Below are 25991 nucleotides of genomic sequence, written 5' to 3'. Positions count from 1 at the left end.
AGGACACCAGAGGGACGTTAATTTCTAAGGAGGTATGCCGGAGATGTGGTTGGCGTGGACATGCTCCTGGGTCGAAGGAGTGTCCTGCCTCCACCTTAGTGTGCAGGAAGTGCAAAGGCAGAGGGCATTATGCCTGTATGTTCAGGAGTACTGTGTCCTCCAGAGAAACTGTGAGAATGGTGGATGTGAATGATGAGGAGGAAGGTGTAACCATGGTGGGTTATGTTGGTTCCTCTCGAGCTAACTGCGAGAGTACTAAGGAGGGTGTGTTGTTGAGTGTAGGTCCTGGAAGGAAGAGTGCGTGGGCTACCCTCAAAGTGAATGATGTGCCTGTGGAATTAATGGTAGACACGGGATCCCCCTACACTATGGTCTCTCCCGAACTCTATTGTTCCAAATTCAAGAAGAGGATGTCAGATCTGTCTCCTCCTTATACTAACCCCTGTGCCTACGGGCGCGTTCCCATCAAGGTTCTCGGTTTCAAATGGGTGGACATAGAATTTCAGGGACGTAAAACCCGGGGAAAACTATATGTTGCCTATAAGGGTGATCCAGTGGTGGGATGGGACGAGCAAGCTGCTCTAGAAATAGAAATACGTCCAGGCAAATCAGTTCCAGTTTTGAGTGTGACTGAGGGTGAAAGAGATACTACTGTTTCAGACGTACCCTTGTCTGCAGAAACTCTGTAGAGTATGTTTCCTACAGTTTTTACATCCAAACTGGGCAAGTTGAAGGGTGTCGCCCACAAAATAGCCCTGAAGAGAGGTGCGACCCCTGTTGTGCACAAGGTCAGGCAAGTTCCAGTAATGGCTCGGGATGCCTTGAAGGAAGAGCTTAACAAACTGGTGGAGGCTGGAGTGATTGAAGAGGTAGAGTGCTCGGAATGGCTGGCTCCTGTGGTGTTAGCGAGAAAGTCTGATGGAAGCATCAGGATGTGTGTCGATCTCAGAGACCTTAACTCCAACATCTGGACCGACAGACATCCTCTTCCTAATATCAATGAAATGCTTTCCTTGGTGGGTGGAGCCTCCTGTTTCTCTACTTTTGATCTCTCCTCCGCCTATCATCAAATCGACCTACACATTGACTCCTGACCCTTGACCTTTTTTTTCACTGGTTTTGGGGCATTTCGTTTTTGCAGAATGCCCTTCGAACTGGCATCTGCTTCTGCCGTTTTTCAGAGGGTGATGCAGAAGTTATTTGCTGGTATTCAGGGTGTAGAATACTTCCAAGATGACATCTTAGTTTGGGGTGGGTCTTGTGCAGAGCACAACAGTAGGGTCATGGCTTTTGCTTTTGCAGCACTAATGAAGGAAAAGCCGGCCAGCTGTAGTAAACAAAAGCTACCGCTGGGTGTCTTTCCCTTCATAAATAAAAATAATACATAAATAAATACAACGTTTTTAAAGCTGCGGTTTTATTTCTAAGTTTTCCGGGCTCCTCCAGCTAGTGCTTATTTTAAAAAAATAAATAAATAGCACTTACCGAGATTCAGCTGCAGCTTACCTGCTCTGGTCTCCGGTCCCCGTCCTCCGCGTACAGCACCAATGAAGGGAAAGCCACCCAGCGGTAGCTTTTGTTTACTACAGCTGGCTGGCTTTTCCTTCATTAGTGCCGCAAAAGCAAAAGCCAGCACAGGAGGGCCTCCATTTCACAAAATGGATGCGCCCATGTGCTTGCTTTTGCGAATTTTGAGCTTGAATAGCTCAAAATTTTACATAGGAAGTTTTAAAAAAGAGAATGCTAGTATTTTTTTTTTATGTTGCCTATCTATTTTTTAAATAAACATTTTTACTAGACCATGCCTTTAAGGCAGAGTATTATGGCAGTGTTTGGAGAAAGCAGACCTGCATGTATGGCAGACAAAAATGACACTGTATTGGGAGGCCTCTAGTCTAAGCTTGAACATTGACTGGAAGCTAATGCCCAGAGGCAGTAGCAATGAGGGTCAGTGAACACCACTTCCGGGCCAGGAAGTGTGTAGAGACAAAGGTCCACTCAGTGCATAGACCAGGGTGGCCCAAGTATTGTGGGGGGCAAGCTCCCTGTGGTAAGAAAGTATGGCAGCCAGTTGGAAGAAGCCCTCTAAACAAAAGAATGCTGGTTGCTAGACTTCTCTATTTCTAAATAAGAACTCTGATTTCTGCCAGCACCTGGACTACCCATAGGGAATTGAGTAGTTTGGCTACGTCTTCAATGCTCCTCTGTGCGCATGTACAATACGTGTGGGTGTTGCATGTATTAGAACGCTACTCACGGCAGGGATTGAAGCCAGGCCCTCACGCTGGGAGGGTAGTTTTGTAGGAGGCATACTGTCTCCTCTTTGGGGAATGGGAAAAGTCCGAAGTCAATAAAGTTGTACATCCACAACCTTTGTTCATGTGCTTGTCCTCCCGGTTCTAGCGCTGTCTCCCTGGTGGGTGACCTCCTGATGTGATGTCCTGGTCATACCTCAGACACACTTGGTGCCAGTGTTTCTTCCACTAAGGTCGGGTCTTCCATTATGGAGAGCCTTCCTGTGCCATGAGCATGCAGCTGTGCGGCTTTAGTTCAAGTTGTGCTCTCTCGCTCACCCTGTAGTATCCCACATGGATCCTCCAGGCCATCTGTGGTGTCAGAACACGCTCCTTGTGAAATCGAAGCTTCAGTGTGACAGTGGCCTTGATTGTAGCTGGTTCCTTCCATTTTCATGTCCTTTTCTTGGACCGGACCAATCGAGAGTTATTCCGCCATTTGCCATAATCAAGAGACCATGACTGTGTTGCAGGTTACCAAGGCAACTTTCTGGATGCGCTGCACTTGCACATTTTGACCTTGGGTTTTTAAAACATGTTGACCTTAGCAAAACCACCAACTTTAAAGTTTTAGGGCCTGATTCATCTATTTGCATGGTTCAAAGTGACTTTGCACTGCTGAAAAGTGACTTTGCACTGCTGACACAAACCCCGATTCATGGAACTGTGCAAAGTGTATTTTTTTAGGGTGAGGGATTCCTGGTTGGGTAACGCCCACACCTCGGCCAATGAAATGTGTTTTTAGAAAACACGTGACCCCGCGCCGGGTACTAATGAGATAAATTCCAACATCAGATGGCAAGATCTTGGGGAACCCCTCTTTGCGAGTTGGAGCAGTGATGGGGCGTCAGTCTATGGTGATTTCACATCGACATAGGACTTCCATTAATTTGGGGGACACTTCTGTTTAACTTGCCCATACTGCTGTTCGGTATCAATGAATTCTAATGGCCCTATAAGGTCAACACCCATTATATCCTAGAGTGTGTGGGCTAGGGAACACTTGTCATGTGTGTGCCGGCAGTACTGGAAGGCCGTGCAGAACTCAATGCGATGCTACACTTCTAGGTCTGGGGAAGGCAAACAGTACTTTTCAGTGGGTGCCATTTGGTGAATGTCATGCCCAGATGACCCCCATGCACCCTGTCAAGTAATGCTCTTTGGTGCCGTTCCCAAAGCAATGCCCTGCAGCAGACTGCCTGGAAGCTTTTGAGGCCTGCTAGGAGCTCTACTGGATGGGTGTATTGATGGGGACGGCAGGGCTCTTCTAGAGCTATCGGCATACTCTAGCCTTTTCTACCTTTTCTTTTTTGACCTGGACAGCAGTTACTGTGTCCTGCTAAAAGTGGACAGTGGGTGTTCTTGGGTCCAACAGGAGAGGGTAAGATTCAGTTCACTAGATGCATTTGCAGGTCTACTGTGGATGAAGGCTCTTTTGAGGCACCAAATTCCACTTTACACCAAGTATTTATTTATTTTGGTATTTTGTGGAGTGTCACCTGTCACCTTCCAGCTGCTTCAAAGAGCTTGCCCATCTTGCGGATGAGTCCTGGTAGGAAGCTGGAGGCTCATACTGCTGAGTGACCCTGGCTGGCTTATCAGCAGATGGCTGGTAGGGTAGGAGAGACTGGTGGAGTGTTCACTGAATGGTGGGTCTACTATGGACTGGGACATAAACTATGCTTTGGAAGGCTTGCCTGAAAAAACACAAAATAACAAGTTCATATAGAAAACGTACATTATGTTGCGAATGCACAAAATACAGAGGACGTTCCCCCAAACAAACACAAAATGGGATTCAGATGCAAAATCCAAACTGGGAAGAAAAAAGAAAAAGGAAAATCATAAGGACAGGACAGGGTTAGATATGGAAGAACGAGAAAAAAGGGTCAATTCAATAGGTGTGTGCCGGGTGGTGTGGGGGCACACAGAAAAGCAAAAGGAAGGAGTACATTAACAAATAACTATTTCGTTTTAACATTTTCAGCAAATATGCATTTGCAACGTAGACATAAATCCTAACAGACCAACATTGTATGCCATGTCTTAGCAACTTAACATGATGTTGCATAACATAGCATATTGTTGCATACCAAACATAAAAAAGCACAACATTTAAAAGCAGGGCTAAGCATAGCCCAACCAGACAGCAAAAACATGACACAGCAGAAATCTAACATACCATAACACCACTACACAGCTAGAATGTCCCTTAGTTCCATTCAACATGCGGATGCATGCCACATAAAGGTAACTGGTAACTACAACATTTGACCACCCTCTCCCCTCCCTCAGCCTAAGAGAGAATTACCTTGGCTACCCATCCCAGCCAGACTACTCTACGAAATTTAGCACATCATGTATAAGGCATCCAATAGCCTAACTAGGAATAGGTGCATGGGCTCAGGTGGGACGCGCTCCTCTAGGACCCAAACCATTGCGAGGCTTGAGAGGAAACTGGCATGCAAAGGGAAAGCCAGGAAACAGGCCTGCTATTGCTACAGCCCATCCTACTGGAACACAATCTACAGCCGCAATCGGGTCTGCTCCAATGTTATGCAGTTCAGGAAGGAACTCAATACCCTGTTCTTCAGGGAATACTTATGGGTCGCTTCGAGTTGCACCCAGGTGTACCCCACACCTTTAGTATGGTATATACAAGCTACTAAAACCTTTAACCTCTCCTTATGCCGACCTCTATTAATCCCAAACTTCTTGAAGAGTGCTCCATTGCTTCCTTGCTAAGTTTGTGTCATATACATCCAAATAGAAGTAGCAATAGAAGCCAAGGAGAGCTGAGGGGCCTGGGAGAGCTGATAGGCCTGGGGGAGCTGAGAGGCCTGGGAGAGCTGAGGGGCCTGGGAGAGCTGAGAGGCCTGGGAGAGCGAGCTGAGTGGTGCTGGAGAGCTGAGGGGCCTGGGAGAGCTGAGAGGTGCTAGAGAGCTGAAGGGCCTGGGAGAGCTGAGAGGTGCTAGAGAGCTGATGGGCCTGGGAGAGCTGAGAGGCCTGGGAGAGCTGAGAGGTGCTAGAGAGCTGAGGGGCCTGGGAGAGCTGAGAGGCCTGGGAGAGCTGAGAGGTGCTAGAGAGCTGAGGGGCCTGGGAGAGCTGAGAGGCCTGGGGGAGCTGAGAGGCCTGGGAGAGCTGAGGGGCCTGGGAGAGCTGAGAGGCCTGGGAGAGCTGAGAGGTGCTAGAGAGCTGAGGGGCCTGGGAGAGCTGAGAGGCCTGGGAGAGCTGAGAGGCCTGGGAGAGCTGAGAGGTGCTAGACAGCTGAGAGGCATGTGAGAGCTGAGAGACCAAGAGAGATGAGTGAGCCAAGTGCACAAGGATGCCTAATAGGTGTAGAAAGGTTAAAGAGGCAGAGGAATCCAAGAGACATGTGACTCACGGGAAAGAGACGAATCGAGGGAACACAACCCAGTAGGGCAACCTGGACAGACGATGAGAATATCTGTAACTGTGAAAGCATGCTAGGCGCATATCCCTGAGACTGTGTTTAAGGGACAAGAAACATGCTGGAAACTGTGCATCTGAGACTGCATGGCAACCCTGAGACTGTTTTTAGAGGAGAGGACAACAGGGATACATGTATCTCTAGTAGACTGGAATGCCTTGTTGTGCTGTAGTTTATCCATTTCCTTCACCTTTGAACTGGACTGTTCAGTGAGATGGCCCTTTTACTTTAGAGAGAAACCCCTAGTACCGGTATGCATTTATCATATTCCTCATCCTGACCACAATAAAGTGTGTTTGTATGGCGCGTCCTTCATCGTGCATTCTGTTGGTCTGCCATAATACAGACGGTTATAGGCAGGGGATACAGGTTCGGGAGGGAAAAGTGGTTGCATTGTTCAGTAATTTGTTTATGGATCTTCAGCTCTGCTCCCACTGAAGCTCCAATCCTATACCTTTTCCACAATCTAACCTTCCTAACTGCATGGTTGAGTACCTGTCTCTCTATCAGTGATTCCTCCCTTGCCCTCTTCTGCTCTGTATGGATGTCTAATGGATGAATATTGTCTATGTGTCCTGACCTGCAGGTGCTGGATGGGGTCGGACGAATGCTCTGAATTGGTGTTGAGAGGTTTCGCTCTGGCTAAATATTGATGTGGTAGACTGTGAAGTGAGTAGTGTGTACAGTGACCTGTGCAGTTAAAGACTGGATTATTGCATAGGGGTTCTTTGCATCCCACTGTGTGGGGGTGGGGCTGTGCCAGTCAGCAAAGCCAAGCCTGAATGCTGCTGAGAGTTGGAGTTACTCATGTGTCTGTGTGTTCTGCTTGGGATGGGTTATGCCAGAGATTTGATTTGTATATGACTGTGCATACTAGTGCTAAACATTCAACATATGCAAGGTGGCCAGTGCATAAGAATTGATAGCCTTGTAAACTAGGCGAGGGAACTTGAAAAGGGTGTGGTTGTGCATGGAGAGCCAACTAGCATGGTGCTGGAAGGTAGAAGTGGGAGAGGATCTGGGTAGATTGTAAAGAGTGCTGACAGTGAAGTTGAGGACTCTGGGCATCATCACGAGTTGGACGGTGCAGTAGAAATGTGGTGATAATAGCGTTACCGCTGCATTACCGCACCACCCAATTACGAGTTTGGGGCAAAGTTGGAGGATCCACCTCCAGCTCTGAGATGGATGTAAATCCACTGACCTTATACCCATTTTCGGTGCAGTTACCTCGGCGCAATTACCACTGCAGCAATTGTGCCGAAAATATGCCATTGAGTACTAAGCAAATGGGGCCTTGCACCGCCAACGCCACTTTTAATCCAGTGATATTACCACCAGACTAAGTGGCAGTAACAGTAATTGTGTTGGGTGGTATCCTGGTGGATTTACCGACGGGATACGCCCCAACTCGTGATGAAGTCTTTTAAATAGAGGGAGGAAGGAGTAGAAAGGAAGGCCGAGGAGTAAGCACGAGCAGTAGTTGACTTTTCTGTGCATGAGGGTGGAGATTAGAGTTTTCGTAGAGTGTTGAGTAAAATATGTACAAATGGTCTGAATGTTGAGATGGTTAATATGAGCATAAGAGGTGGTGGTGATGAATTGTTAAAGTCAGAGGTCGCTACCAAAGAGGACTCCAAGGTTGCAAGTCTTGGTCAAGGGAGCAAAAAGGTCACACAGGAAGGAGATAGGGCGGGGGAGTCGATTCCTTTTACTGCAGTCAGTGAGCAGAGGAATAAGAGTCACTGGGCAAAGTGAATTGAGTCCTCCCTACAAACGGGAGATACTGGACCAGCGAGAGGAAAATGCTTGTTTTTTGTCCACATTGGCACTGGCCAATAGGTGCATCTTATGAGGAAAGATACTTGCCGATAAAAGTCTCTGCACGAGTTCCTCTGCAGTGAAGTCAACTGTAACAAATAAAAGAAGCAGTTTTCTATACATTCTCTCCATTTTGTTGGAAGATTCGACATTGCTTTTTATTTATAAAAAATGTGAGCGCAAAGCATACACAATTTCAATAAAATCACAAAAGAGAACAAAACTATCAGCGTTCACAAAATATGCACACCCTAAAATTATTACTCTCATAAAGTCCCTAAACAATGCATGCAAATACAGCCCTAACATTCATATTTCATTAGCACCACTACTTGCAACAACACATATACTCTGTAATCCCCCGGTTCACACTGGTACTAAGAGCACTGCACTGTGAACTCTGTGCCTGCACTATGCATCATGCCCACGTTTGATCTAGGTACTTTTGTGGCAGTGTATCAGTTCATGCCCCAGCCATTTTGCATCCATACTTGGTTCAGTAGGTCTGCCATTGCGCCAGGCACACACCAAGGTGTACCGTTACTTTGGACTCACTCCTTTGCCTGGAGTGTCTCCCCCTTGAGCATTACGGATCAAGCATACAACCCATTTATCACAAACATATTTTTCACATATAAAGAACGCTGTTATTATTTTCCCAACATGCTCCTTAATTTTATACAAAGCAGGCTGTAACCCTCAATGGTGTAGTCAGCTCCCCCTTTCACATACGAGTATTCCCACCGAGCACAAGAGCAGTGTATCATTCTTTCTTTCTTGGAATGATAACCGTCTATCAGAAAATGATGTACATGGTTATGCCAAGTTTTGAAAATGTGCTTTGCTCAGTAAGACAAGTGTAACCTTTTTATTATGAAAAATATTCTTATTGTCTCCAAAATGAAAACTGCAAGTGATCATTATTAAATTAATGTGTGCTATAAACATTTTTTAAAAAGCTTCTTTGCAATGTTGGTACAATTAAACAATTTCCTTATTTTAATATCTACTTTTGCCAAAACAACACAGCCCCCACTCTAAGGTATCTGTTTTATTCCTCTAGTCTTGCAGCTGGTGGTAGGGTGGTTCTAGAAAATATTCAACTGGCAAAGTGACTCGCCTCCATACATATAAAGAGACAGAGACATAGAACGGGACAGAGAGACAGCGAGAGAAAGAGACTCCAGAGAGCAAGTGGGAGAGGGAGGGAGAGAGAGCCCTAGATCGGCATATCATACGCTGGGTACAGCCAGTTTATTGGCTGTATTCACCTTTGTTACTTTAGCAACTCTGCTCTCCCAGCATCTCCTCGTAGGACGTGTCCTTGGCATGTCACCATGCACAGAGCACAGGAACCACCTTGGGCTACTGTGTCCAATCACTTAGCCTGATTTAGAGGCCATTTTGACTTTGTGCTTTTGCTCCCACTTCTTGGAATATCAGAGGACCACACAGCGAGCCTCACTCACTAGAGGAGGCAGAGTGTGTATCGTGTATGTTTTGCCTGATTTCCCCTTTCTAGAGGAGTGTGAGTGTTTACTGTCCATGTATGTCTCTCTGTATATCTGTCTGACCCTGTCCATAAATCTCTCTATATCTATCTGTCTATCTTTCATCCCTCTTTCTGCCTACCTGTTCATCGGTCAATGTCCTTCACTTTATGGATAACGGTCTGTCTATAGATCTTTCTATCGATCCATTTATCCGGCTACCTATGTATCAGTCAGAATCTTTCTCTTTATTGATCTCTATGGTTACATGTCTTTATAGTGACACATTTTATGTTGAATGCACTTATACCGGAGAAAAAATTTGGAAGGGTCCGCCCCCCAATCTCCCCATTTCCCACCCTTAAAAACCGATTCCAACCATTTCCACATAAGATGTAACCCTTTACCCCATCCCACATACATTTTCGTTATGTTTTGTCATTGTAAATGTTTTAGTATAGGTGCATGTCTACATAACATTTCCGTTATAAAGACTGTATACCGATCGCTATCTACCTGTCCATCCATCCATCCATCCATCATCTATTCAGTCCGAATGCCATTTACAAAAGACAACATTCCGCAGGTTTGCCCTCTCCTGGTCCCTTTCAGAGCCCCCATCAACCCCTCTTTCCTGTGTGGCACCCTTTAAACCCCCCCCCCCCAACGCCCACCCCAATTTACGTGCTGTAGGCTCCGGCTGCCTCCTTCATGCTATCTGGATACGCAACCCTTGAAGCCCGACGTACACCATGGCGGAATCCGGCATGGACCATGGTGCTAATAGCACCATGGTCCACCACCTGACTTGTAATGAGGGCCCATGTCTCGCATTTGTGCCTGACCTTTTGCGCATCAGGCTTTTGGCTGACAAGGCATCTATGCCGCAAACGATGTATTCAGCTATCCTTCCATCCATTTAACCATTATCCACCTTGACTGTTTTTTTTTTTTTCTTTCTTTCTTTCTTTCTTTCTTTCTTTCTTTCTTTCTTTCTTTCTTTCTTTCTTTCTTTCTTTCTTTCTTTCTTTCTTTCTTTCGTTCTTTCGTTCTCTCTTTCCTTCCTCATCTAAGCCCTGCTCCTAATGCAGATGAAAGATCCCTTATCTTGACGGCTGACAAACTTCACTTTTCTCGAAGGAATCCTGCGGTGGGGAGGAGGCAGCCGTGTAGGGAGAGGTTCGGGCCATATTCATATTTTAGTTTCTCTAAGCGATTACCTCTCATTTTCACCTCAAGCCAGACCCAGTGCTCTCGTGGCCAAAACTAACAGTAAACAAAGTCGATCTGATGGAAGTCTGACTGCGGAATGTCTGCCGCTCGCCATGATTGGCAGACGCCCCACAGCGGTCCACTAACTGTGGTGCTCTTTCAGCGCACCGCGCTCCGTTACAGCTTGCAGACTGGTGCACACGTTTCTATGCGTATGTGCCTCAACTCTCACTCGCTGAGAACGAGTCTCACATCTGGGCATCGTGTCTCACTTCAGCTCCGGGGAGCGTAAATGGCCTCGTGCCAGAGGTAAAAGTGTAACAAAAAATGTAGTGGCACTGTAACCCAGGCGGGCGGAGGCAGTTAGGTAGCCTAGGGCACGGACCCGGACTGATGGGTGGCAGGGTGGGTACACCGCCAAGTGGGTGGCAGGGTCGGACTGGGGCATAAAATTGTCTGGGGCACCAAGAAAAAGTGTCTCACACTGGCAAATGGCAATTCATTCCTTTTGTGACAAACTGTTTGAGTAGTACCCAAAGGGGAGGTTTTTGTTCAAATGTGGTGCAAAATGTGCATTTTATAGGATATTCATTTAGTAACACTGGTCAAAACTACTAGCGGCATGGCGAAGTAACTTATCAAACTGGCCCACATAGGGCCCAAAAAGTGTCCCACTTTGACAAAAAAACCTGTCCCACGCTAGAAGTTTCTGTTTTTTTGGTTCAGGCATTGCCCTTTTGTCCTATAGGCCAGTCCGAGCTGGATGTGTTGGATGGGCTAAAGAAAGGGCCCCCCCTTGCCTGATTCTCATTTTCTTCTCTCGAGTCAAAATAATGTCAGTTTAAATGTAAGTGCTCTAGGAGGTTGTTATGCTGCAAATTAAAGAAGACGTCTCCAAAATTCTGCTTGCTTTCTCTGATAAAATCTCTGCAGCATGGTGGAAAATTAGAACCCTCGCCCTCACTAATCCCATCACTAGCCCAGGTGCTTCACCCCCAACTAACATCTCCAGAGGAAATGGGAAATCGACAGAGGAATACCCTAGCTTCGCTTTCAAAGCCTTTTCCACCCTGAGAACTTGCGGATGCCCTCGCGACCATGTGCCCAACCTCCTGGCCAGGGGGTGCGCTAACTTTTAAGATAATATTTTAGCATAAACCACTATTTAATCCTTTTCTCACTCGCTTTGTCAACTCCTCCTTCAAGAACAACAATGTCCCTGGCTGCATTAACAGAGTAACCGTCACACCACTAGTCAAAAAACCAGGTCTCAGCCCTGAAGATCCATCTAATCTCAGACCCATCACTAATTCTGTTTTTCTTCTCCGTTAGATGGCTTCTATACAATTGCAAGACTTTCTAGATCAACATTCAATACTCCATGAAAGACCGTCCGGATTCAGGTCCAATCACAGCACTAAGAGTGCTCTGCTAGACCTCCAAACTAACATGCTCGACATGATAGATCAAAATCAATGCGGCCTGCTGATGCTCTTGGACCTATCAGCAGAGTTTGATTTATTAGATCACAACGACCTGTTTACGACACTCCAAAGTACTGCCACAGGCTCCCATCAAGCCCTGTCATGGTTTAACTCCTTCCTGTCCAGCCGAGTCTCTGAGCGGTGCATTGGGGCGGTACTTGCCTTGACCCAGCTGCTATCTGTTATGGGGTTCCCCAGGGAGCCAGCTTGTCCACAGCCCTCTTTAATGTATATATCAGGCAATTATGTGAAAAACGGGATAAAGAAAAGATTGTATTTTCTAATTACTCTGATGATAAGCAACTGTTGCTCACCCTAGACAGCAACCATGACTCTGATTCTCTCAATCTCAACAGCATCTCCCGCACAATCAAACAATGGATGTCAACATCAAAAATTCTAAAACAAAGCTTCTTCTCTTCGGCCCTCAACAAGCTAAATCCAAATTAGACCTGCGGTACGTCCAATTTGAGATCGATTGTTGCCATATTGCTACTCTCAGTAAAGTAAAAACCTTAGGCACTTACTTAGATTCTTCCCTGAGCTCTAATTCATCAGTGAGTAACTTAGTGAAAACCACCCATTACCATCTAAATTTGCTCAGTCAAATCAAGCCTTTCATCTCAGAAAGAAACTGCTAAACCTTAGCCAGAACAACCTTCCTCTCTCGATTAGACTATTGCAATGCGATTTTACGCGGCCCATCAAAAGACAAAATTGTTAAGTTGCAGAAAATTCAAAATGATGCTGTTTGCATCATCAGGAATACGAAACGGGGCGTAGAAAAAAATCTCCACTGTCTATCTATAAACTCATGAATCAAGTTCAAGACCCCCACACGGACACATAAATGTGTATATGGCAAAGGATCCACCTACCTGAGAGAAAAAATCAAGAACTATCATCCTCCGAGAACCCTGAGCTCCAGCATACAACGACGTTTAGTCTATGCCGAGCCCAACCGCACCCGAGGCAATGAAAGTTCCTTTGCCTTCCTCGCCACTAAGGCCTTGAACTCCCTCCCACCGGCACTTCATCAGGGAGAGTTGCTGCGGTTCTTCCACAAGCAATTGAAAGCTATTCCATTTGAATAAACCCTACCTCTGCCCCGCCTACTTCTTAGCTCATCTTGTCTCTTCGTTGTCCTTGCATGTTTTTGTCAAGTGCCCAGATAAATAAATAAATAAATGATGATGAAGAATTACCCCACAGAGTTCCAGGAGTAGCTATGTTCGTATGAACAATTGTACACAACTTTGAGTCAGAAAGACGTGGAAAGGGGTAGATGCCAATAACAGAAGGATGCATAGGGCCAAGGCATATGCTATTTGGTTACCGAGGCTCTAGTAGGGCTTTCAAGAAGAGCAAACAGGGGATGTGCATTGTGTTTAATAGGTGCTTCTATACTTGTACGAGAACCTGCCTGAAAGGCTCCCTGCAGTCCAAGCACGCCCACACAGGAGCACTTTACATGGCCTTACACCAGTGGTCTTCAAACCTTTTTGGCCTGGGCCCCCCTCAGCAAGATGTGGGCAGGCCGCCCCCCCCAAAATGCCAAATGGACAGTAAGTCCAAAGGGCTATGAACTTTTGCGAGTCGTCGCCATTACCTGCTCCCAGTATAATCCCTGGGCTCCCCCACCGGTAGATAAATGGTACCATTACACACGATATTCATTGCAAGCTGAAGAGCAGATTTTATTTTTGAGTCTTGAATCTAGACTAAAAAAAATCCTTGTTTTCCTTCCGAATGTGGGTGTGCGATCCCCTGGACATGAGGTTTCGGCCCCCCAGGGGGTTGAACCCCGCAGTTTGAATACTGCTGCCTTACACACTGTCTGCCAGCAGAGCAGGGGCCCCTTGAAGTGATTGGCTTCAAAGAGCCCATCAAATAAAAGGAAATGGTGTGCCACATCTGCAAAAATAACAGTTTGGAAATGATTGTCGCAAGTACCAGAACCATTAATATCCAAAAAGTGTGCGTTTCTCTTTGCTCCAACTCACTTCATCCCCACCCCATGGATATTGCCAAAAACGGTCATGGTTTTGCTGTGAAACCCCCCAATTTCCAAAGGAGAACAATCACAATTAGGGATAATTGTTATCTCCTCTTAGGGAACATGGGCGGGGCCTTACCCGTGTGGCCTCAGAGGCAATAGCCCACTCTGCAGGGTACGGTTGACAGGGCCACAAGACAGCTCTATTGATACAGTTATTATAGCAATCACAAAAGTCTTGCTCTGCTTCCTTGTGTTGTGCAATACTCTTGTCTTGGTGCCACCATGGTATTGAGTTGTGTGCATGTCTTGATTAGTGCCACCAACATTAGTTTGTGGCATTCATCAATAGTAGGTATTGCACAGGCACTTTGAACTGTAGTAGATATTGTGCATGTGTAATGCTTTGATCTATGTCATACATTGGACCTGTGTAGCTCTTTGATCCATTGTAGATATTGCAAAGGTGTAATGTGTTCCTTTATGGCAGCTGGTGCACAGGTATAACGCTTTGCTCTGAGGCAGATATTTTCCAGGTGCAATGCTTTGATCTGTGACAGGTAGGGCACAGGTGTAATTCTTTGCTATTTTCCTCCCATAGCCTCTTGCCAAAGGAGCCTTCCTCCGTGGGTCAGGAATGAACCTGGCAACCGGCCGCTTCACAGCACCCATATCAGGGATCTACCAATTCTCTGCCAATGTCCACATCGGTGAGTGGTGCCAAATCATGTGTTGGGGTCGGGCAACACTAGGTGCCTGTTGTAGTCTACGTACCCCGCATCCCGGGGCTCCCGAAGCTCGGATGTTGGGTAGCTATCGAGTTTGGTCCTAATGGTCACATCCCAGATGCAAATCTCATTGGAGGGGTTTCTAGGGAGATTGGCCTACCATCTGTGCAAAGGGAAGTACATCTCAAAGTGGACAACATTAGAGTGAAAGGTCCAGCAACCAGATCACCTCTCTGAGCACAAGCCCGCTGTTATGGGGGGCATGGTGGCAGAGAACGGATAAAGTATGGGGTTCACTAAAGGATTGAGGGAAGATTATGTTTAAGTGAGGGAGAGAGGAATGGAAGAAAGAATGAAGGAGGAGTAAGAGTTTATGAAGAGGGAAATCAAAATCTGAGAGGGATGTAAGGATTTGGCATGGGAAGAACAGTGGAAGTATATATAGAGGCAGACACAGAGCAGGGGAGGCAAGCTCAGGGATCGCAAAAGAAACGAGGCAAGCAACAGAGGAAGATACAAAAAGAACAACAGAAGCAGCAAGAGATGCCTTTCAAGTATCGCTCTAGATGTTATGGGGATCTGCTTTTGGGCCATTTTCCTGATCAATTCCCTTGTAGTCATTCTGTTGTGGACTGTCCCTCTGTTTTTTCAGTGACCCTTATCCAGTCATTTTACCCCGTTGGGCCCTTTCCCCCCATTTGCCTTGTTTTTTGCCAGTCGCCCTAAAGAGGTCCTTCTCATTTTTCTAAATCCTCTTCACAGTCCATTTATTTTCTCTTCCAGATCACAGTGAGATGAAGACAAAGGGGCAGCTGAGAGCCCGGGACAACGTACGGGTGCTGATCTGCATCGAGTCCTTGTGTCATCGCTACACGTGAGTGACCGCTCCAGGCCACTGTGTGTTTACCATCCCTGGCATATTCCAATAGATTCTTGTGGCCACACATTTACACATCAGGATACCAATGCTCATAAGACACAGTAAAGCATATATGTATCTGGTGGGCATTAGTTGGACAAGCCCATACATTCAATAGCCAGTGGGTTTGGGAGGGCATGCATATTCATTGAGCGCTGACATGGAAACACAGCAGAATTCCATTGAACTAATGGGAAACAGTGCATATGAGGGAGGGCCTGGAGCAGAAATTGTTTTTGAGCTGTGGATCGTGTCTTTATTGAACTTATCTGTTTCCCAGTTCCTGCACCACATATCAGTGCTTCTGCTTCTGAACCCTTAGTATGGCACGCCACATTACTTCCTATGATGAAAACCTGTATCAAAGGAGAATTATCAATAGCTTCAGGTGTTCTGGGGAAAGGTCAGGGAGGGGAGAGTCTAGCCCGCTACGGAGCACTGGGGTGGTGTACGGGGGGCTATAGGCCCAGGTCTTTTGGTGGTAGCATCAGATAGAAGCTTGTGGGCTACAACCAAAAGGCTAGCTAGCCCCGAATCCTGATAGTCCCGGCATTAGCGTAGCCCCGGATCTTTTACAGACCTAGCAATACCCCCGCTAGCCCCTATTATGGAGTTGACACCGTTCAGTGATCTTATACACAACCGCTCTATTTCAATGCACACACCACAGTCGAGTTTGGAAAGAAAATCAGAAGGAAGTAGGAGGGCATGCGACATCCTGGAGGGAAGATAGATAGATGGGCCTATGCTAAGACAGGCTTATACTTTCCTGCATCATTTTGTGTTCAGGTTTTGTTAAGCACAAACCTAACCAAAGCACAAATTAACACATTAGGTTTCTGCCATTTTAGGGATCCAAGATAACAGGATGGGCGGGAGAGCCAGTGTGGGATATTCCCAGAGGAATTATTCAAGAATGTGTGCAATTTGGGTAAGTGGTCAGGTGATGGGTAGGATTGGAAGGGGCTCGGTGGTGGGTCTTCAATTCCTTAAAGAACTGTAAAGGTTTGGGGGAGTCAGATTTGAGCAGCATGGTGTTCCAGAGTCTTGGAGATGATCAATTTGTGGGCTGCTAGTCCATCGAGCTAAGGAAACATCTGTATAATTATTTGTGTTCTTATTTTTACCAAGGGTGTTCAGTCTGCAGTGACCCCACCAAGTGACACAAGCCCAAGGTCACCTTCAAAACCAAAGTAATTAAGCTGTGTGACCATAGCACTTCTCCCCAATCAATATTAAGCATTCTACTTTCATGTACAGTTGCATTCAATCTCATTGATGACTCATAAATAGTTGGAGCAATTTTTCTTTTACTGAGTAGCCAACACGTGTTTCGACCTGAAACAGCAGTTCTTCCTCAAGGCTAAGAGTCCCAATAATAATCCATAAATATACAAAAATACAAATTAAATACATATAGAGCTCTCTGAAAATTCAAATGGTGTATCAAACCATCAAGAGTTTCATGATATATTCATATTGTGTTAACAAGCCTAAATGCTCACAAGGCCGGATGATGGACTCAAATGTGTCCCATGGCGCACAATTATAGTATCTAATTCTAATCCAAGCAATTTGTGACCTACAAGTTAAACCAAAAAAAGTGTTCTTTTGGTTTGACTAGTAGATCAACCAGCCCTGTGAGCATGTAGGCTCGTTGACACAGGTAACACAATTATGAATATATCTTGAAACTCTCTTTAGTTTGATACACCATTTGAATTTCATAGCGCTCTATAATAAATAATGATCTTTATAAATACTGTTACAGGGCACTTTGGGAAGACCTATTCCCAAGTGTTGATTGTTGCTATTGCGAGCGATTTATGTAAAGTGGAAAGCTCACCATCAGTCTTAGAAAGGTAAAGTTAATCATACATTGCACCCCACACTCTTGGGATTGTTTTTTGGACACAGTGAGGTAGCACAAGGGTTTTACAATCTTTTGCAAACCACTGTGCACTTTCATACTTGAAGATGACTCTTTTTGATCACAGCTGTTTCTGCATGCCTAACATTAGGACTGGCCTAACTCATAGGATTACAGGATATTTTTACCAAATTGACAATTAGGTTTAGTGGTGGTGGACGCATGATCACAAAGCACAGTCACGAAACCTGATGAAGACACAGAGACAAGCACTGGTTATGGGAGTGCTGTTGGCTTGTGTATTGAAGTAGTGGGAATGAACAAAATAATGGTGGGATCTATGTATACTTTTTTCTCTCACCAACCGTTCTGCGATGGTTACTCGATGTGCGTAATTATGAATTTACACATGGATACACCAACTAACGTGAAATGTGATCACTAAGATAATTGGTAAGGTATCAAATACTATACTTTATATGTATTTAATTTGTATTGTTGTTTGTTTCTGGACTATTATTGGGAATCCTAGCCTGGAGGAAGACATGCTGTTTCCGGTCGAAACACATGTTGGCTAACAAGTAAAAGAAAACTTGCACCAACTATTTATGAGTCATCAATGGGTTTGAATACAACTGTATATGAAAGAAGAACACTATTGATTAGGGAGTAGCGCTGTGGTCACCCATCTTAGTTACTTTATTGAAGATATCTTGCGTTCTAGTTTTACCTTGCTTGCAGTTCTGCGTTTCAAGTTTGGCTATGTCAATGCTTCTTGTGATGCATTGTGCCACAGAGGTTGGTGATTTTCTGTGCCAGGTAGGGGGTTGTTTTGGCAGTCACTGCCTTGAAAATTGTTCATTCAGTCTTAAATGTGATCTATACCCGGAGAGGGATCCAATTTAGATCTATCAGGTCAGTGTAACAGGGGAGAATTTATTTTCTTAGACCTTTGATGAATTGTGCCACCACACGAGGAACACTCCTCCAGGATATAACATGTCTTTACATCTGTGTTTTCACAACTTTATGCATGTGTATCTACTGCAATTCCATCTCAAATATTAAATCGATGTTGCTCATTTTTCAGGCAACAAGCAGAACAGCTGTATAAAAAGGTTAACGGGGTATCAGTAGAATAACCAGAATGAAGGGTTTCAGGGAGCTTGTCCCCCATTTTTTTTTAAAACTTAATTTTTATTGACATTTTTTAAGGAAACAAGACATTGCCAGATGACATTGATTTGACTTCACATTGCAAAAAAGACAGTCCTAGTCCCCCAGATTTACCCATTCCCCAGCTCCAATCAACATCCCCAAAATGCTGACAAACTCGACATCCTGTCTAATAAAAACCCATAGCTCCTCACCCTACCCCTCCACACTACACCGTTCTCAAGAACTATTCCCGTTGTGCCGATATCCATTTAACCATGTCTCAAGGGATAAGTTCTCAAAAAAATCCTTATTGTAATATTTCAGCTCCCTCCAAGGCCCCTTCCCTCCACTCTTGCTCCTCTCATGTGTCTGCAGGGCTCAACATGACCCCCTCGTCCAGTCCCCACTTTAAAAGCAGCACCCCCCACTCTGCATTAAACCCAGCCAGCCCATCATGCACCACAGCTTCCAACCTCTCCATGACTATTATATCATGCACTTTCCTCTCCCACATTTCTTTCGATGGGAGAGTCCCGCTTTTCTAACTTTGGGCTATGGCCAAACTCTCCGCTCTCCTATCTTCCTCCCTGTTTTTCTCCGGGACCACCAAGAGTATCTGCAGCGGGTTCAGACTGAGCTTGATTCCTGTGATTTCCTCCATCCAACCTAGCACTTCCGACTAGAACACTTGTACCCTGGGGCAACACCACCACATATAGGCCAGGGGCCCCCTCTGGCCACATCCTTGGGACACAAAGGAGAGGCCCCCACAAACATTCTGGAGCGCTTCAGGGGATCCCTATGCCAGCCCATCAATACTTTTAAATGATGCTCTATTTTGGAGGTGAACAGATTAACCTGAAAGGTGACTTTATACATTTGCACCCTGTCCTCCACCATGCTTTCCTCCCCCACCAACTCCACCAAATACCTTTGAAAGGTCTGTCTCCCCTTTAAGCAAGACTCATTCAAAGCTTTATACAATCTAGACAAAATGCCCCTACGCGTGGTAGAGACGTCACTAACCTTCTCAACCATTGTTAGTTCCATTGCCACTTTTCCTCACCATGTTTGGTCGGTCATTATGCCCTTGATACAGAGATACTCAAAAACTAAGACTAAATCCCTCCCCAGCACCTTCCGAATGGCTTGCAGGTCCAGGAAAACCCAGTTGTTGAATAGTTGACCCGCCCGCTCAAGTCCCATGTCCGACCACTTCTGTGAGAAAGCCAGCCCCTGGAGCGCAAAGTTGAATGGCGGTCCCCATACTGAAGACAAGTGGGAGGGCCATGTCAAGAATGTGTGATTACCCTCTGTGTCAGACCAGAAGGACCAAAACACTCCCATGGTGGGGTGCGACCTGAGGCATTCGGGTACAGACTTGAGAGGGGACCAAAGATAGTCCCTCACCTTCAAAGGATGGGCCATCAAGACTTCCTGGTAGGTCCAGTAGGTCCACAAGTCATCCCTCATTTGCTCGAGCATCACCCTTAGTTGACCCGCCTTATAATAATTCGTTTGCATGAAGTCCTCTGACAACCCCCCATTTACACACACGCTAGCCCTAGGTTGGTTATAAAGATCTGCCACCCACCTCAGAAAGTTTGTACCCAGCTGCATCTTCGCCAGGACCTTCATCATGAAGAGCCATTTGACCCTGTCATATGCTTTCTATGAGTCCAGGGATACCAAGCAGGCATCCAGACCCCCCGTCTGAGCGCAGTGGATCAGATTCAGGGTCTTCTGTATATTGTCCGATCCCTGTCTCCCCCTAATGAAGCCCCCTGGTCGCCGTGCACCACCTTAAGCAGTCCCCCCTCTAATCTCATACCCAATATTTTTGCCAGAATTTGTACATCGCTGTTCATGAGGGAGATAGGCCTGTATGAAGAGCACCTGGTTGGATCTTTCCCCTCCTTTGGGATTACGATGATTGGTGCCAACAGCATTGTGGGGGGCAAGCCCTCCCCCTGCATGCAGTTGTTAAACACCCTTACTAAGCATGGCTCTAGCCATGACCTAAACAGTTTATAAAACTTAATCAAGAAATCATACTCTCCCGGACCTGTCCCTGACTTCATGCCCTTTATGGCCTGCAGAAACTCTTCAGTCGTAATCGGGCACTCGAGGTTCTCAACTATCTCTGGGGCAAGCCCTGGGAGGAGAAGCTCATTGGAAAAATGTTTCTCTCTGTGCCACTTCACCCTTCCATTCTGACGCATAGAGGTTGCTATAGTACTTCACAAACTCCCCTCCAATACCTTTTGGGTGAATGATGGACACAACCTCCCCAGTCACTATCTCTCCAATAGTTCTTCGCTTCCTCTCCTCCCTCAGTTTCCATGCAAGGATCTTGTCTGCCCTAACTCCATTTTCGTGGTAATTCTGTTTCAAGAACAGAAGTTTCTTTTCTGTATCCTGAGTTAGGATGGCCAGTAATTGGGTTTTATTTTGCTGAACTTCTTTCGCTTCCTCTGGAGACGTATATTTCCCGTGAGTTCCACCTGCTTGTACCTGTGCTATCTTTCTACTGAGGGTGTTTTCCTTTTCCCTCATCTCCCTTTCCTTTTCAGAGCCTATCTTCATCAATAACCCCCAAATCGTTACCTTTAAGCCCTCCCATAGGGATTGGATTGACACCTCCCGGTGTCATTGGAAAGGAAGAAGCCCTTGATTCCCGAGATCAGTTCCTGTTGCACCTCCCTCTCCTTCAACAGGAAATCCTTACACCTTGAACCCCCACCTTCGCCCGGAGTCCGTCTCATGTCCACTGAAATCCTCACCATATCTTGATCTAATCACGGGATTGGGGTGACCTGTGAGTCTAAAGCTTGAGCCTTCAGGGTTGTGTCTACCAAAATCAGAACTATACATGAGAATGCATCGTGCACCACTGAGAAGTAGGTGTATGGCCTATCCCCCTCCACGGCAGGGGGAGGGAGTCAACCAAGCTGATCCCCCCAACCTCTTACGGTCCCTTGTGGGTCTAACACCATGCTGAAATCCCCCCTACTACTAGCTGACCCTCCACAAATATAATCAGAGTGTCCCTCACCTCCTCCCAAAATTCGCATTGGCCCACATTTGGAGCATAGACAGAGCCCAGGGTGAGTCGGGATCCCTGTAACTGACCCTTAACAAAAACATATCTCCAATTCGGATCAGACAGAACCGATTCCACCAAAAATCCCACTTGGGCTGAGACCAGGACTGCCACTCCCTACTTTTCCTCATGTCAGATGCCAGAAACACGGCTCCCACCACCCGAGACTGTAATCGGGGTTCCTTGCCCCTCAGCCAGTGCGTCTCCTGAAGGCACATCCATTCCAATTGAGCCCTCTTAAATTCATGCAGCACCATTGACCTCCTATGTGGTAAATTGAGACCTCGTACATTGAGGGAGCCAATACACATTTCAGCCAGTCCGGACATTACTTCGCTGTTTGAACCCTGCATAACTCACCCTTTACCCCAGACAGATCCATCGATGGACCTCCGTCCCTGGTGCCCACCAGACATCAAACCAACTTTGAATCAGCAAACTCTGAACTATATATGAAATAAACAACCTGAACATCCCCCTCCCATCGCCCCCCCCTTGACATTCAACCCCACCCAGATTAGTCACCTAGTATGGGATCAAATCACCAGTGTTCCCCCCCAAACTCAGAACCAGCCCAACAAAAGCCCTTTTCCTTGAGCCTCCTCCAGCACAATATATCTCGAGCCTACTCACTCCCAACTAACCACCTCCTTCCCCCCTCATTTTCTCAACCCATCGACGAAACCCCTGTCTGGGGCAGCTGTTTCAGTTCCCCCGCTAACATTCTTTCACTAACGTTGTCCCCAACACCACCATTCCTAGCAACTCTCAATGGTTCCCCCTTCCTCCCGGGGGGGATTTAAGTTTCTTGAACTTCTGTATTCTGGGAATCCTTTGTCTATCTTTAAGTTGGTCTCTACTACATGCTCCTTCCATCTCCTCCCCAGGGCCCTCCTGCTCAAAGGAAATAGAAAAAGGGAAGTCCCAGCTTTACCACACTCCCTTATCAGTGAGCTATTTCGTAAGTGGACCACATTGCTTTCTTCTCGCTAGCGTAAATGCTGACAGGTCCTGGTAAATTGTTATTTTGCCAGAGTCATAGACCACTGGGCCTGCCTTCCTTGCCTTCTCCAGGATCTTCACCTTTTCTGTGAAGTAATGAAACCTCGCCAGCAATGTCCTCTGACCCCCTGTCCCTCCCCCAGCACGGTGGGCCCTATCGAATGTAGGTTCGTCAAGCACGTCTGAGTCAAACATGACCCTCAGCACCTCCATGATTGACCTCTTAATGTCCCCCTCAGTTTCTCCCTCTCTTTCGGGAAGCCCAAAAAAACAGAGGTTGTTCCTTCATTCCCTTTTTTCGAAGTCATCAATTTATAGCTTCACTTCGGACTTCATTCTCCTCAGTTCCGATAGACTCATGTCCATTTGCATCTCCAAAGTGTCAAGAGAGGTTCGATTGTTTTCCAGGCCGTGTACTCTTTCATCTATCAAGACCATCCTCTGGTCCATTTTGTCCAACCGGAGGCCCTGTGCCGAGCGCATATGCTACGTTATGTTATTTGGCATTTATATAGCGCTCTATATATCACTGGTATGACCTCAAAGCGCTGGTAGGTTGAATGCCCTCTGGGACCGTAGTCCAGGTCAGTTGAGAGAATAGGGTGTCGTAGGGTGCATGGGTGCACCCGTTATGTGTGCAGCTGATGTAAGTGCCTGATGGTAGCTGCATCCTAGCATTAGGTGTGGTGGTATTGACATCGGTTGAATGTGTTCAGTCTGGCGGGTGAACGCCAAGACTGGTTTCTGGCTGCGTTAGTCCTGTAAGACACTTATGTGTGCAGCTAGGCTGGATTGTCATGGGAAATAGCTGGGTTGTATTAGAATGACGAGGTGTTCATGGGGTAATGTTCCTATGTAAGAAGCTAGGCCGAATTGATCGAGGGGTATAGCTGCACTCTAATTGTGTGATGGCGTGGAGAAGAGAGTAAGCATAGTGTTATGGGCGGAGAGTGTTTGCGTGGAGTTATGATCTAAGGAGATAGATATTCTGCATTTCAGGCATGCGGTTGCTTAATAGTGAATTAATAAGCGTATTCAGTGATGACATTGTTCGGGATCTCATTGAGCATTAGTCATCAGGTTACTAGGGTTCAATCGCTTCAGAAGGTCGTGATTGGTATTACGGAAAGAGACACGTTTTTAGTGCTTGGCAGAACACCATGTAGTGGTTGGTGTGTCGAATATGAGGCGGAAGCGAGTTCCACAGAGTTGGGGCCAAAGTTCAGAAGGCGGATCCTCCGATCCTGAAAGAGTTAGAGGTTGGAATCACTAGAAGGAGGGCAGTGCTTGATCTTAGGGTGCGGGATGGGAGGTATGGTTTTATCTTTTCTTGTAGGAATAATGGGCCGGTCTTTATCCCTGATTTCCTCCATCAAGGCAGCTATGTCCTTCTTGGTAGACACCGGGCCCTCCTCCATATTTCCAGCCAGGATGGGAGTAGTCAGGCATGCACTCTTTAGGGGTGCTTGGTACTGAAATTTCTCCAGGACTGGCCTCCAACTCATCTATTTCCTGGCTCCCCGGGCCTTCCGCTGTCCCTCAATGACTCACCCGGCTTGATTTCCTGGGCCAGTTGCTAGGAGCTGCTGTCGCCCACCTCTGATATGCCCTCTCAGTGTGTCCCCAAGGCCGTCAAACCTCTGTGGCCCAGCCCCACATTGCCTGCTGACCCCCCTTTTACTCACCAGCTAGGTCGAGGGAGTGGGGCCTGTTGCCGGTCAGTCCTTGCCTTGACCAAGGGACGCAAATTTGTTCTCTGGGCTGCACACAGACAGACTGCCACTCCCCAGCATCCAGGTGATCAAGCGTTCTCCCTCATCGTCCCCCCAACACTCTCCAGTAGGTATTCCGGTGGTGTGGCAAGGCGGGCACACGCCCCTGGTCAGTTTCAGGGGGCCCACACCACTGGCGTCCTGTATCCTGCGCCCACACCAGTCTTGTTTGCCAAGGAGGCCGTCTCCTCTTCCAGATAGCACCATACTTGGGCCCTCTCAGAGGGCCGCTCTCACCTGGTCACTGACCCTGGGGTGCCCAACCAGCTTCAGTGGGTGATAACATAGACCCCCTCTGCGTCTGCTCCGCAAGGGGAGCCCCCCAGGCCTCCACTGGGGGTTCTCAGGCACCCCGCTCCTCCTCCTGTCCCTCAACCTCTCAACGTCGCTCTGCAGGGGTGTCTCCAGCTCTGCCTCTCTCCCAACCTCACCAGAGGGTTATCGCGTGGGGTGCCTTGCCTCCACCTCCCAAAGCTGCAGTCGCTGGTGGCCCTCAACTGTGTCCTCCAAGGCACCACTTACACAGTAGAAGTCTCTGTGATGCCCTGTGGGGCCCACCACACTCATCGCAAGTTCAACTGGACCTCTGCTGTCTCCGGCGCAGCAGCAATCGAGCCTCCAGGCTCACACCTCACTCCGCTCTCTGAGGGGGTCACCGCCGTGCAGCCTGCCTGCCGCTTAGGATCACACCCTCGGCACCACATCCCTCTTTCAGGGTCTCCTTTACGGGGCCTACGCCGGGCTGTCGTGTTCCACCTCCCGCAGTACATCTCTCCTTTGTGCTGCCTCCGTCCCCACCACAGCTGTCGGCATAGCTAGCTTAGCCGCCCGATGTCATATGCACCACAAACTTGGGGCAGGGGTGCCCCAGGCTTGCCTCTCCTGAGGGGAATCCTTGTTATTGCCCCGGGGGTAGTGGGGGCTCAGTCTCCCTTTGTGATTCCGGGCTCAGGAGCTGATGTGGCTAGCAGCTGCACGCCATGTGCCCCCTGGCGGCCTCCTTGTCCCCTATTATAAAAAGGAAAAAGCAATGCAAATGGACAGATGAAAATGCATAAAGCTGTAAACTCACCCCTGTAAAGCCAGGGAACCACACCAGGGGTGTCAGTCATTCGTGTGGTCCTGTCACCTTGATGAGTGAAGACCACAGCTTGGGCAGTCATTCTAAGGGCTGCTTCTTGAAGGTAGTGTTTTCATTTTACACAGCATACATAGTTGAAACTCTGTGTTCTGGGCTTTATTTATTATATGGATCTTCAAATATTGGCCACAGATGATGAAACCTAGGAATTCCGCCATGGCAGAGATTCGGTCTGTGAAGCCATCTGGCTGCATATACTGATCCATTCTTGGACTGGGGTTCATTTGAAGTGGATAGCATTGAGGGTGGATTCTATTTTAGTGGGGCTGAGTTTCAGCCAGGCATTTGACAGCCAGCCTTGGGTGATTTGTAGGCCTTCTTTTAGTCATTGGAAGCACTTTCTTTTGGACACCTACACGTGCAGCTGGCTGTCCTCGGCATTTTGGTAGTTCTTTATAACCAGGCAAGTGCTAATTACAAGACTTCCATTGTACAGAAAAAAGATGATTGTTGAAAGCATGGACCCCTGAGGGACTCCACTGGTCACTGGGAGCCACTGGAATCCAGACAGGCCCATTTTCTCATGCTAGGGTGGGTTAAGGAGCTATGG

General features: G+C 47.0%; 1 protein-coding gene across 2 annotated transcripts in view; it reads left to right on the top strand.

Moving 5' to 3' along the window:
* Window positions 1-25991, top strand: part of C1QTNF12 (C1q and TNF related 12) — a 219915-nt gene that overhangs the window by 138405 nt on the left and 55519 nt on the right. For both annotated transcript variants that reach the window (XM_069610094.1, XM_069610093.1), the window contains 2 exons: window positions 14350-14458; window positions 15260-15350. In XM_069610094.1, the coding sequence (XP_069466195.1) occupies window positions 14350-14458; window positions 15260-15350 (200 nt within the window). The remainder of the gene's footprint in view (window positions 1-14349; window positions 14459-15259; window positions 15351-25991) is intronic.

This window comes from Ambystoma mexicanum, chromosome 8 (assembly GCF_040938575.1).
Source record: "Ambystoma mexicanum isolate Mex_15411 chromosome 8, UKY_AmexF1_1, whole genome shotgun sequence".
NCBI lineage: Eukaryota > Metazoa > Chordata > Amphibia > Caudata > Ambystomatidae > Ambystoma > Ambystoma mexicanum.
The sequence above is the reverse complement of the archived record's forward strand: the minus strand, read 5'-3'. Positions and strand labels throughout refer to the sequence as shown.